At 35.9% G+C, this 13,674-nt stretch overlaps 1 protein-coding gene across 19 annotated transcripts in view; it reads left to right on the top strand.

The window, feature by feature from the left end:
- LOC127500693 (uncharacterized) overlaps nt 1–13,674 on the top strand; it is a 114,059-nt gene that overhangs the window by 64,140 nt on the left and 36,245 nt on the right. For 5 of the 19 annotated variants that reach the window (XM_051872067.1, XM_051872042.1, XM_051872041.1 and 2 more), the window contains 5 exons: nt 5,178–5,423; nt 5,542–5,604; nt 8,617–8,724; nt 8,923–8,973; nt 11,306–12,114. The exons of 1 other annotated variant lie outside the window; for it this stretch is intronic. In XM_051872067.1, the coding sequence (XP_051728027.1) occupies nt 5,178–5,423; nt 5,542–5,604; nt 8,617–8,724; nt 8,923–8,973; nt 11,306–11,463 (626 nt within the window). In that variant the 3' untranslated portion in view covers nt 11,464–12,114. Of the gene's footprint in view, nt 1–969; nt 1,039–1,145; nt 3,846–4,231; nt 4,279–4,710; nt 4,984–5,177; nt 5,424–5,541; nt 5,605–8,616; nt 8,725–8,922; nt 8,974–11,305; nt 12,115–13,674 lie in introns of those variants that run through there. 13 more of the 19 variants (XM_051872040.1, XM_051872044.1, XM_051872043.1 and 10 more) reach the window with 8 other exon arrangements.

Here is a 13,674-nt window from a genome sequence, read left to right as displayed (position 1 = left end):
CCTTACCTTTAGCCCGATTCACAACATTAAGCTTGTAATAATGTTTTCTAATTTGAGTAGTTTGGGTCAGTTTCTGTGGGAAATACGAGTTTGTCTTTGCGTCATTACGTCACGTCTGTATACATAAATGCTGCATTTCATTTCAAAGGCTGTGTCCTCCAGAGGTCACATTTGAAGGCTGCATACGTCATCGAGTCTCATTTAAGAAAAGTAACCGTTAGATTGCAAAGTAGAAAAGAAATTACAGTATTTTACACCTTATGAGCAGAAACAGTCAATTTTATTACAGTTACTTTTCTTAAATGAGACATCCTTGATGACGTATGCAGCCTTCAGATGTGACCTCCGGAGGATGCAGCCTCCGAAATGAGTCGCAGCCAAAGATTATTGAGATATATAAAGATGGTTCACTCCTATTAGTTATGAATGGGAGAAACTCCAATACATGGTGGAATACGTCCCGACTTCTGAGTAAAAGAGCCAATCACTGATTGATAAAGTCATTGCATCACTGCAGCTGCTGTTAGATGCTCCGGAAACTGAAACCTGAGACTCGCACTCAAGTCTGCACATGCGCATTGACTCGTTGTCAAGTATTGGATCTGAATCAGATCAGTAAAGTGAATTTTGATGTTTGCGGAAGAGACATTTTCTGCTTATACTTCCTATATTTGGCTTCCAAGACTTGGTAGCCTATCTGTAATTCCAAAGTACAGTGAAGATCCTCACCGATACGTTGATAAGACAACCCACACATTCGGCACAAAACAGATTCATCCGTGCTAAGGAGCCGTGCAGATGAAGATAGCGCCGCAAATCACTGCAATTGCAGGTTTCAAACAGAGATGGCAACAAAGAGGCAAAAGTTATAGACTGCAGCTTTAAAGTGGACAGCTGAGGTTAAATCATCATGATTTGAACATCAAGTTGATGCTAAACTGTGTGACAAACCTCTGATATCCTCTACAGAATCTGGTACAGACTTGAAGGAAAAACTGGACACAGATGATATCAAACCTTATGACACTGAACAATTTAGTAAGTAAAACAGGAGACATTGAGAGATTTACAAAATATTTAAGAAGTGAGTTTAGAAAAGAAGACTTATAAAAAATGTGTGTTCTCTTCCCACCTTCCCCTTTCAGCTGTAGCGCACTGGATTTTGTCTGTTGGAATGGTTGTTTATGCGGTTCTGCTGACTCTGGTTCTGATTATACTTGTCCTCAGGAAACACCAATTTCTGAACAGGAAAGCGGATCATGATTCCTTCCAAGGGATCCCAATGCAATCAGTTGCCCAGATCACCTGACGTCACTGGTTAATTGTAATTCACCTTCAGAAACAACAATCTGCAGAAGATTCTGTCAACATATGAATGCAATATGCATTTAATTTACAATGCATATTAACATTCGGACTGCATTCCTGCACCAAAATGATTTTTGTTGACACTGCATTTAGTGACAGTGACCTAGAGAAAGATCTGTGGCTGTTTGCATAAACTCCTTAGAAGTTAGTCTTCAACTTTTTTAAAAGTCAGCTACAAAAATAGGTATATTGGTCTAATTTGAATACAAAAAAAAATAAGACTGATTACTGCTTCTTAAGATTACCTCGCTTCTTAAGTCTCTGACTTATCATGGTTATGTGTTTATGCAGCTGACCTCTGAACTGGTAACAGAAAGGTTACCAATCCTGATTCATGAACTAGGAATTATTGTTCCTATTGCATCGATCAACTACTGTTTCTTTTAGCTGCTGCAATGATGACTGAACAACAACATCATGGTGTCCACATTCTAAAACAATGCTCAGTTTTCACAGCTGAAGCACATGCTTTACTTTAAGCTTGGGAATATATTGGAAATGCACAACAAAAGAATTTTATAATTTTCACAGATTCAAAATCATGTCTGCAAGCAATGGAAGCTTCAAAAACTGACCCTCCTGTGGTAGACTCCAAGTGGACCATTTATCAGTTCTTTAGTATTATCTTCTGCTGGGTTCAAAATCCTCTTTCAGACCTCAAACCTACTGTGAAAACAACAGATTACATAAAATCAATCCTAAAATGGATCCTCAGCAGACTTTTATTCCATTTTAAAGCAAGATTTGATCAAGTGGTGTTGACCAGGTGTCGTATTGGACCTTCAAGACGGACTCATTTCTGCTGAAAGATGAAGACCAGAATTTATGTATGTTCTGCAAAATCTGTCTTTCTAACATGTCTCACTGGACTGTCCTGCTTTGAATGTAAAGAAGACGACGTGTTTATTTAAGAAGCTCATTTAAGGACTTGTGTAGTAAGATTTTTTATGTCTATGTGGTGCTTTAATGTGCTTTTAAGACAAAACATGTGCAAATTCATAAGTCAACACCATTGCTGAGTATTTTCTCGATTAAAACTTTAGTGATCTAAAGACAGTTTCAAAAACGCAGTTTGAAATCACTGGTGTTTCTTATGTCACAAATATGTAACCGATCACATCAGCATGCGAGGCGGACGTTAGTATATCAGTAAGTGAGTGTCAAAAAGCCAGTTTATCCCGGTATATTTTTCTGTTAATATGAAAAATCGGGTACATTTAGCAATATAGCAGGTGTATTATGTATATGATGTATATTACGATGTTATAATGAACTTTCTCCACTGATGTTCTGAGTTGTTCAAAGCATTTCAAAGGATACTGATTGTTAGAAGTCAGCTGTCTGACTCTGAGATGGCGAACGGGAAAATGGTTTGTGTAACATTAACACAATATAAGCTGTTTGATAACAGGTTTAGACATTAATGACTGTGTGTTGAGTTATTTTGAGGGGAAACAGCTAATTTACACTGTTATACAAGCTGTACACTCACTGCTTTACATTGTAGCAAAGTGTCATTTCTTCAGTGTTGTCACATGAAAAGATATAAAATATTTACAAAAATGTGAGTGGTGTACTCACTTCTGTGAGATACTGTAGATAATGTAAGTGTATTTTCTAATTGTGTCATCTGTAGCCTGTGTAACTGTAATTATTTCAGACACAAGGGTGATTTGAAACATGTATATCTTGCATTGTTTGCTATTGAATGAACTGATTGTTATAAAAGTATTACATTAAAAGAAGATCATAGTGTTTCTGTGATTAAACCAAATGTTCTCATTACATATCACAATGATCTTGTGTTTTTAAACCGTGATTATGTGATCTAGAATGAAAACATGAGAGTTTTGTAGAGTTTTGAAAATATACACCTTGTGAAAATAGTACCAAAGCAAAAAAAAAAAAAAAAAAAAAAAAAACTGTAGTGATGGGAGAAACAAAACTTTTCGAAACTTTTCGAAACGCCACATGCCACACAAAGTGTTTGAATGCAGCAAAAACTCAGCAAAAACCATGCATAAAAACAATAGACTGTATAGATAAAAACACCTTTTACCAACCAAATGTTTTATTTAAATTGAAATCTATTGAATGCAATTAACAAATCATCTAATACCATTAAATATGAAGTGTCTGTATAATATGTGTTATTTTATTAAATTGTAGGGCTTGTTTAATGAAGAGCTTGGGTAATCAGACCAATAAAATATTCAAAATCTTCCTTTTCATTACACAAATGTGTCATAAAAAAACACATTGGTTCATGGGTTCACTGTGATCATCGCCCTCTAGTGTAGAGGACAATAATGATCAGTCACCTCAAGGCACCAGTTTAAAAAAAAAAAAAGAAAAGGCTCCAATTTGAGGAAGTGCGTCATTTGTGGGTCATTTCTCACTTTACTTTACTCTCACCAATCGTTAAATGCAGTAATTTATTACGTTTTGACGCCAGACTCGTGCAGAAATTTTACCATGTAAGTTTTTATGTTTTTAAATATAAATCCAGCTTGTTTTTGTTGTTATACCAATATTTGTGTTTCTGTTTTTGGAAAACTAAACCTGCTAATGATGCAGAAATAAGTCAACATGTTTATCCTGAATCCATTACTGTGATTACGATGATGGTTATTAATATCATTATTATTTCTAAAGCCTGTTGTTTGTGTTTTGAGTTTGACTGATAATGATTGATGTTTCTTATTGTACATTTTTATCATATAACTTCCACATGTGTGAAATATTCAGGCAGAATGAAAGTTAATATTTTACCAATCAGGAAAGTGTTTAATCTCTGTATTAATGTGTTTGTGGTTATTATCCTGAATCTGTGACATAATCCAGCTCTTCTGTTTCTCATCAGGTTCAGATGCTTGAATCTTCTGCTGCTGTTTTGCTTTGCATATAGCGGTCAGTATCATTTTTGTTGATAAATTTTAACAATCTTTGATTTTAGTTCCTGGTTGATCTAGTCGATTGTCTCTACTATAGGTTAATGATGGAAATTTCCCAGCATGACATCACTGACACATCCAGACTTATCAATGCAGTTCATTTCAGTTTATTAATTAATAAATATTGTTCAGGAATTCACCACGACCTCACTGACACATCTGATACAGCTTTATACTATAATCATCTGATACTACTTTATACTATTTAAAATGTTAAAATTTGTCACAGCTAATATTGGTGGCTCCTTATTACCTTCAATTATATATATATAATTTGAATAAATTATATTTTATGATGACCTTGATTACAGAGAATAAACAGAAACACATTTATTTTTCAGTATTGATACTTAGTTTTGAATTGATTTTATACTGTCTGTATTTGCAGAAATTCCTGTGGCAGGGAAAAGGGGAGGCAGCGTCACCCTGTCATGTCAGTTAGAGGCCAGAAAGATTTCTCAAATTTATTTAATCAGTCCGCCAAAAAAAATCCTTATTTGTCGGAATGAAGAATGTGAGAGTGAAAATGACAGAGTGTTTAAAGAAGGATCATGTGACGTCATCATCAAGGATCTGATCTTCAGTGATGCTGGGAAATATTTTCTGAGAGTTTATTACACTAATTATCAGAGAGAAGTGAAGTATCATCTTCATATTCATGGTACCAGCAAAACATTAAATGTCACACATCCCATCCAATATTCAGATTAGATGATTCCAATAGAGGCTTTTCAGTGGCTGTTCTTTAAATGATCACATTTGGTCCCTTTAATCTTTAATATATGCTAATGGGCTTGATTGATAGACACCATTATAACCATGATTGAGGATTAATGTCTCTCTGTTTCTCCTCAGATGAGATTTCTGTGAAAACAGGAGAGGAGCTGAAGATGGATGTTCTGTTGATCAATGCTGATAAAGTGGAGACAAACTCCAGTGGAGAGTGGACAGAGGTGTGGACGAGAGGTCACGGGGTCAGGAGTGATCGACTGACCGACAGTGATGGAAATCTGACCATTAATGATTTTACATCCACTGACACTGGAACATACAGAGTTCTGGACTCTGAAGGAGAAATCTTGATCACAGTCACAGTCACAGGTGAGAGAAGATCAGTGGATGATCAGAAATATTATGTTTAAAGTGCACAGCTGAGGATTATTCCTCATGATTTGAACAGGAAAATTGATGCTAAACTGTGTGTCAATATCATTTATAGAATCTAGTACAAGATCAAAGGGAAAACTGGATACAGATGAAGATAAACCTGATGAAAAATATAGTAAGTAAAACAGGAGTCATTGAGAGATTTACAAAATCTCTAAGCAGTGAGTTAAAGGGTTAGTTCACCCAAAAATGAAATTTCTGTCATTAATTACTCACTCTCATGTCGTTCCACACCAGTAAGACCTTCGTTCATCTTCAGAACACAAATATTTTTGATAAAATCCAATGGCTCAGTGAGGCCTCCATTCACAGCAAGTTCATTTGCACTTTCAATGCCCAGAAAGCTACTAAAGACATATTTAAAACAGATCATGTGACTACAGTGGTTCAACCTTAATGTTATGAAGTGACAAGAATACTTTTTGTGCACCAAAAAAAAAAAATAAAATAACGACTTTATTTAACAATATCTAGTGATGGGCAATTTCAAAACACTGCTTCATGAAGCTTCAAAGCTTTACAAATAATTTGTTTCGAATCAGTGGTTCAGAGCGAAAGTCACATGATTTCAGTAAACGAGGCTTCATTACATCATAACTATCCAATACACCAAATACTCAAATATAGCTTATATCTCAAATTGGCTGTCAAAGTACAACATTCCTACAAATGTATCATCAGTGCAAGAACAAAACCTATGCACCTTAAATTAAATACTCAGGAGTAGTCTAAGGTTAAACTCACAGCACATGCAGTGATGGAGCAACATTTATATTGAACAGAGCCGCTCTGAGATGCTCACATGAACACAGTGCACTTTGCTTGAAATCCTACCGCAACTAGCCTTTGGCATGTGATAAGTGCACTAATATATCGCGATTTTAATTTCTGTTCAATTAGTGATCTTTAGGTTCACTACAAAACTGGCGGGAGAGATTAACCATGGCGGGTTATCTTTGAATTAAATCAGAAATAGACATTTGATATAGAGTGCAATAAAGCAGGATAAGCAGAGTGTGAATTACGAGGGGGTTTGAGGGGGTCTGAACCCCTAATGAAGGCTTAATGCCCCTGAAGGACAATAAAATAAGATGTTTTGGGGGGTCAAAGAAAGTCTACCCTTAATATGAAGCGTTACCTATAAATATGAAAATTGCTGCATTACATTTACAGTAGATTTGTTCATGTTACATCATATTTATAGTCATATTCGGTAACACTTTAGTATAGGGAACACATATAAACTATTAACTATGACTTTCCCTCAATAAACTTCTAATTTACTGCTTATTAATATTTAGTAAGGTAGTTGTTAAGTTTAGGTATTGGGTAGGATTACGAATGTAGAATAAGGTCATGCAGAATAAGGCATTAATATGTGCTTAATAAACAGCCAATATTCTATTAATATGCATGCTAATAAGCAACTTGTTAAAAGACCCTAAAATAAAGTGTTACCTCATTTTCTTTTATGCATGTAGTTTGTAGTGTTGAGCATTATAACCAGTCATACGTATTTTTGTTGAGTTTAGGAATGCAATGTCCATCAGTTGTGTTGTGATTAATCTCTGTGCAAAAGCTGCACGCGCTCACTGAATTCTCAAAATGAACTCACACAAATTCTCTTTTATCATCATAAACAACGAAATGCAGAATTTTTGCATTTTGCAGTATAGACAGTTTCAGAGGTTACATCAGGAGTTTTTGCGAAAGTGCAAACGAAAATCATAAGATTTGACAATGTCATGTTGGACTAATTTAAACACTTTTTGCATCATGACGTAATTATAATACATCATCATAACGCATTAATTATGCATGGTGCACAGAGTTAAAATAGCTTTGCCATTTATGTGCTCTGAAAGTATCATTTCTAAAAAAAAAAATTAGTGAAAAAAAGAAAATTATCAGGGGCACAAGACAGCATGCGAAGAAAACAAAATAGAGGTAAGTTAATCACTGTGTATTAGCCCATGATGTTTATGCAGTATTTTGAAATAGCCTTTTTAGAACATCTTAACTGGCAACACTGACACTGAAGCGTTTTTGCTTGAGTTAACAGCTTATTTAATTTGACTTTCTTTAAAATAAATATAAGCTTCTGTAATGTTGTTTTAATTTCAGTAACATTACTGCTTGCTTTTAATTCACCAAAAAGTGCACTAAATGTCTTTTGAAAAAGACCATGACTAGGACTATAATCAAGCATTTATTAATTAAAATAACTTAAGTTTAAGAACGCCATTTTCCACTGTATTCACAAAATGGAAATTAAATAGGTATGATAATTAGATTAACTAGCTAGCTTGCTGGCTAACATCTACAAATAAATTACAACATGTAGACTTTATTTTGTTGCCTTCAGGCGTGTTCAGTTTTGAATCTGTTCTGTAATTCTGAAAATATAATAGTTTTTTGCACTTTTTTGTTGATTTGCACTTTAAATTCTAATTACATTTTTGTGTTATTCTTTGAGTGACTGTAAGTCAAATTTGTTTATTTTCACAATTTACTTACTACTTATTTATGTTAATATCAGTATGTTATGTTATGTTATATTATAGTAAAGTTTTGAAAAATCTGCATTTTCTTTTTTAATGGGGGGAATCTAAAATCTCGCCTAGTGCACCAACAAAGCCTGGGCCGGCCCTGCCCTGAGGATAAGTGATCAATTTAAAAAAGTATATTATTCACCTCTGATATGTGCTTTAAGTCTTCAAAGTAGACAGCGTTTTAATCTCTAGTTTGCATAACTTACAGTTGACTCAAGTGAAATGTCCACTCATGTACGTCCTTTCAGACGATTTCCTGTCGGTTGACGAGTGTAAACTAGCAAGATGCGTTATATAACAAAAAATGGCAAATTTAGTTTGTGATCTAGTAAGAAGATGAGGCCGCACTGCTTCACTGACTCATCAGAATGTAGCTTTTGGTCATGCTGCACTGCTACTTGCTGGAAAAAGTAGTTAACTACTGGTATAATAGAAAGCGCAAAGGTGGTGCTGAAAACACCAGAATAAAAGTAAGGGTAAGCTAGTTAGGAGCAGTGCAAGATGCTAGCAGCTGTGCAAAACAATGTTGTCTGCAAATCTCTGTTCATGTTTATGTATCAAACTTGTTCTTGTAGCTCTTCAGCAGCAGCCTCCAACGTTAGTCCAGTTTGCTGCTGACAGTGAGCCAGGCCCAGCAACGTTACCAAGCACCAGTCATGAGCCCAACACACCAGAATGGGCAGGTAGGATTTTCATTGAGTGAATATATGAATTATAATTAATATTAATAAATGAAGAGCATGGTGTACACCTGCTCAATGAAAAATGCTAAAGATAAAAATGAAGATAATTAATGATACCAGATGATTCAGCACTACATTAATGAAACTGACTTGACTTGATCAGAAAGCTTTTGAGATCATTTTTAAAATTTCATTTAGTGTCAGAAGCAGAGCCAGGACACAGTTGTATCATGCAAGAGACTGATGCAGGTAAGCTGTTGTACCACAGTGTGTGAATAAGCAAACATGATCACATTAGTTACAGTATAACAACTTTCTATGCCCAAGTGTTACTAGTTACCCGTTATGTTTTTAATCAAAAGATAGTAAATCTACAAAGCCCACAACTAAAAGGGATAGGATACAAGTTATATGAAATAAGCCTGCATATTTTGCCATTTGAAAATTTTAATTTGCTTTGATTTAATTTAAGTTGAACGTGCTACAGGTGCACTCCAGTCTAGGGATACAGAAGGAAGTGTGAAAGGGAGAGCAGGGTCTACTCAAGGACAGATAACACAACCACAAGCTATAGGAACAAGGCAGAAGAAGATGATTTTGTTGATAGTTTTGATTACTTTGCTCAACCTAAGTCACAGGATATGCATAATTTTTTTTCTTATCATCCTCAACAAACCCCAAATGTTCCTATACCAAAGGCTTTCAATAGCAAAGATGGAACAAACCACAAGTGGCTGACTTATTGTGAAAAAAAAAAACACAATCTCTGTTCTGTTTGTTTGGCATTTGCACCTTTGGTAAGTGATGGTTCTTTCACAAAGGGAGGCATGAAAGACTGGAAACACATTCACCAAAAGATAGTGGAACACAAAGAAAGTAAGACACACAGAGATAGTGCAGATGCTTACTGTCACTGAACAATAGTAAGTAAAACAGGAGTCATTGAGAGATTTACAAAATCTTTAAGCAGTGAGTTGAAGTGTTAGTTCACCCAAAAATGTAAATTCTGTCATTAATTACTCTCCCTCATGTTGTTCCACACCCATAAGACTTTCGTTCATCTTCGGAACACAAATTAATATATTTTTGATGACAGAATGCTGTCAGATTATCTTCCATCCACTGCCTTTGTTACTGAAACTTTGACACTTCACAAACTTCATCAAGAGATTGGAAAACTAATCCATATGAATCAAGCAGTTTAGTCCAAATTTTATGAAGAGAATCGATCGCTTGTTATGATGAACAGAATTAATTTAGGCTTTTACTCGCATGTAAACATTGATCAGTGAACATAAACAGAAGCTCAACCTAACCTTCTTCCTCTTGTTAGTTTTATGGCGGATTGCAACCATGGCTCATCACTCAACCTAACCTGAATGACGCACAAGAACAAAGCTCTTCCAGAAGCTCAGTGTAACACATGAGAATGAACCTCACTGGTTATGCAGCAGGTTTGAGTTTCCAGAAGAAGTTTGTTCTTGTGCATCATTCAGCTTAGGTTGAGCTGCTTTTACATCTGAGAACTAATTCTCATTTTTCTCATTTATTTTTCTTTATTTCCAGATTCATCTCGTTCTTACGTACCAGAGCACATACGCACTCTTGAATGATAAAATAACTGGTTAATGGCCATTTCAAATTGCCGTTTCTGTTCAGAACGATTAAATTTGATTTCGTTTTGGTTTCTGGTACGTTCCTGTCAAAATTTTGTTCGTTTCCGGTTTTCATTTTTATTCCTTGAACTGGTTCAGAGCCCTGCTTTACAGTATGTACAATCGCTGAGCTCCGGAAGCCTTCAGTTATGGTAAAGGGCGTTTCAATTCTGCACGCGCTGTAAGCAGCAGACCAATCACAACAGACTGGGCAATCTGACGAATCAGAGCAGAGCAGGCTCACGGAAAGGGGGGATTTAGGGAGACTGAAGCATCGGATGAGTCGTTTGAGAATCACTGAAAAATGTGGTGATGTGCAATGTATATTTTGAGAAAATGAAAGTGTTTTTTGACCTTGCATGCATGTAAACATGTTGTAGGAGACCTCCAAAACAGAACTAAGAACCTTTAAAATAGCATAATAGGGGCACTTTAAAGAGCTAATTTAACCCATAAAGTTTTGTTGGTGTAAATTAATGCATTTAGGTTGATTCAGTGTTGCTAAATAATATTTTTTTTATAGAACCCATTTTTTTTTTTTTTTGTCCCTTTCAGTATCAGAATACATTTTCAGATCACAAACATACAATGCTAATCAAAAGTTTGGACACACTGAATTATTGTATTCTAAAGGCCCTGAAAAAAATTCCATTATGTATCATTTCTATTGCATAAAGTACAACTTAAAACTACAGAAGCTCATCTTAATCCACTCTCCCATACACAACTAACAACTAAAATAGCTTTGTGTGTGTTTGATAAACTAATCATGTAAAGAAGTAGACATCACAGTTAACATATTGATTGTTATTTTGGTTGTTCATTACATTTTTCATAGTGACAACTGGAGATCCAGCACTAATTCTAGTTATGAGTTAATACTATCTGGTTGTATGAATTTGAGTATCTCTTCTGTCTCTCTGTAGATGGTGTGACCCCAAAAGAGCGTGTGCTGATGTTCGGTAGTGTTGGTCTGGCTGTGTTTGTGTTTTTTCTGGCTACAGTCATCGCAGGAGGAATCATTTACCATTGTGGTTGGCAGAGAGGATGGAAAGAAGCGAAACATGGAGCTCTGAATAATTAAAAATCAACCAAATGGCATTTTTTTTCTTTTTTTTTCTTTTTACAATCTAACTCAATAATCGGTTACAATTTCTGTCTCATTTCCCCTGTTTTGTGTTATGTTTCTGTTCCCGTTGTTCCTGTGTTTGGCTTGTTCTGTTTTGTCCACCTTGCCCATGTCTATAGATTACTCTGTTTCTGCCTGGAATTATGTTCATTGTGCTTGTTTATGTAAATATATCTGGTTCCTCCTCTCTCTCATCTCTGAAACAGCCACTGTTACAATATCCCTGAGCTTTGCTTTGCCAGTTAAATAAGCATTGATGTAGTTACCATAAATTAAAATAGCAAATTGAGGCTCAGATGTCTTTTCCTGTTGGCCTGATTTCACTTTCATTTCAGAGAAACTGAGATGTTGTGGCAAATCTAGCCATTTTTAAAACAGTAAAGCAGTCATTAATAGTTGTGGTGGTTATTCAGGTTTGTGTGCTTGTCAATAATATTCAGTTAAATAGCAAGTACTGCTTCTGCCGCTGTCTTTAATGCAATGTTTATTAATTCAGCATATATAAAAAATATACAAAGTACATTTAAATTCACATTAAATATGACCTTAGGAATAGTCTTTCTTCTCCTAAAGTGTCTTCATCTAATAAAGAGTTATTCCTTTCTACTGTTGTTTTTGTCTGCTTTATTACATTTTACATACAAATACAAATCATCCCCTCGATATGTTTTGATGGATTGGATCACAAGTAGATATGAGAGACACATACCCGTTTCCACCTGGTGTTTTAATCCATCTCTTTTGTCCACTTTCAGCCACTTCTGTCCTGATTTCTTTGAAGGGAGGGTCTACAGGTGGATAAATGTATGGAGTTTTTCAGATCTTTCACTCTAATGGACAAAATAAGCTCACGTAAATTTACATATGAACGCCCAGAGACAACGGAAAAACACACAGAGAGCATCAGCTTTTGTTTCCGCTCTGACAGCCATAAGACTGGCCAAATGCTGTGAGTGTGTGTTAGAAATCAGGAATGGCGAGAGAACATTGTGCTTGGTACATTTTTCATCTTCAAACCAAACTTGGGTCTTCATCTGACAAAGTTTAAATCCCGTCCGTCTAGCGCTTCCCATAATGTTTACGCATTAATTGAGTAAGTGGAGAATAGGCGATCTTTAGGTGGCTGTTCAAACACATTCGATCACATGAGCGTTTACACTATGAAAGCAATCCAGATTTTCACTTGTCACACGTGTTCCTTTGTTCTAGTTTCCCACCACTCATCAGTCATCATGATCGTCTTTTAGTTTAGGTGCAACAGGTGTTAGTATTTATCGGAAGGCTGGAAGGGATGGGTATCGTTAAGGTTTTAACAGTATTACTACTCTTACCGATACTCCTTATCGATCCGGTACTTTAACGGTATTCTTATCGGTACTTTGCGTTGTGTTTTTAATGAAAAGAAGAAACAAATTGAGAACAGAATTAACATTGCTTTATTTTTTTGAAATGTAAAATAAAATTATTTGTAGTAAAAGAAACAGTCATGTTTGAACAAATAACTCTTATACACAAAACAAATGAACGTAAAACAAATTAAATGAACAATATTTTCCTGTAAAAGAACATACAGTGGTATAGAGCAACATGGGTGGGGCATGCAGGAAGGCTGCAAAAGGACAAACAGTTTTAACCATTCTTCTGGAGAAAGATTAACATATTTGCCTTTTCTGGCAGAAGACGGGACCTCTCCTGGCTTAATGTGTTTGCAGCAGTTGAAAACACCCTCTCACTAGGGGTGGAAGAGGCTTGAGCACAGAGGTAGCTTGTTGCAATTTTTGTGAGAAGGGGCAGAATATTTCTCTTCTCCACCACCACATCACAGGATCTTCAGCCATAGGAATGGGAGGCAGGCTTTTGTAGAGCTCAACCTCCAGGTCAACGCGTTCTCTGAGGGTGAGGGCCAGGTATCCAGTTGGATTGTCAACCTCAATTTCCTGTCCACCTCTGAGAACGGCTCCTCCAAGGCACTCCTGGTTTTGTACAATGGAGGAACTGTCTCCTCCATTTCTCATCTTCTCTTTCAGACTCCTCCTTCTTTTGCTGGTTTTCTATGTCTGGCTGTTCCTCGCCTGTTGTTGGTCCTGTCACATTGTCAACAACTTTCTTCCTCAATCTGTCCCAAGTTGCATCACTGACTGACCTCGCTTTAAATCTGGGGTCCAC

Source organism: Ctenopharyngodon idella, chromosome 19, assembly GCF_019924925.1.
Source record: "Ctenopharyngodon idella isolate HZGC_01 chromosome 19, HZGC01, whole genome shotgun sequence".
Lineage (NCBI taxonomy): Eukaryota > Metazoa > Chordata > Actinopteri > Cypriniformes > Xenocyprididae > Ctenopharyngodon > Ctenopharyngodon idella.
The sequence above is the reverse complement of the archived record's forward strand: the minus strand, read 5'-3'. Positions and strand labels throughout refer to the sequence as shown.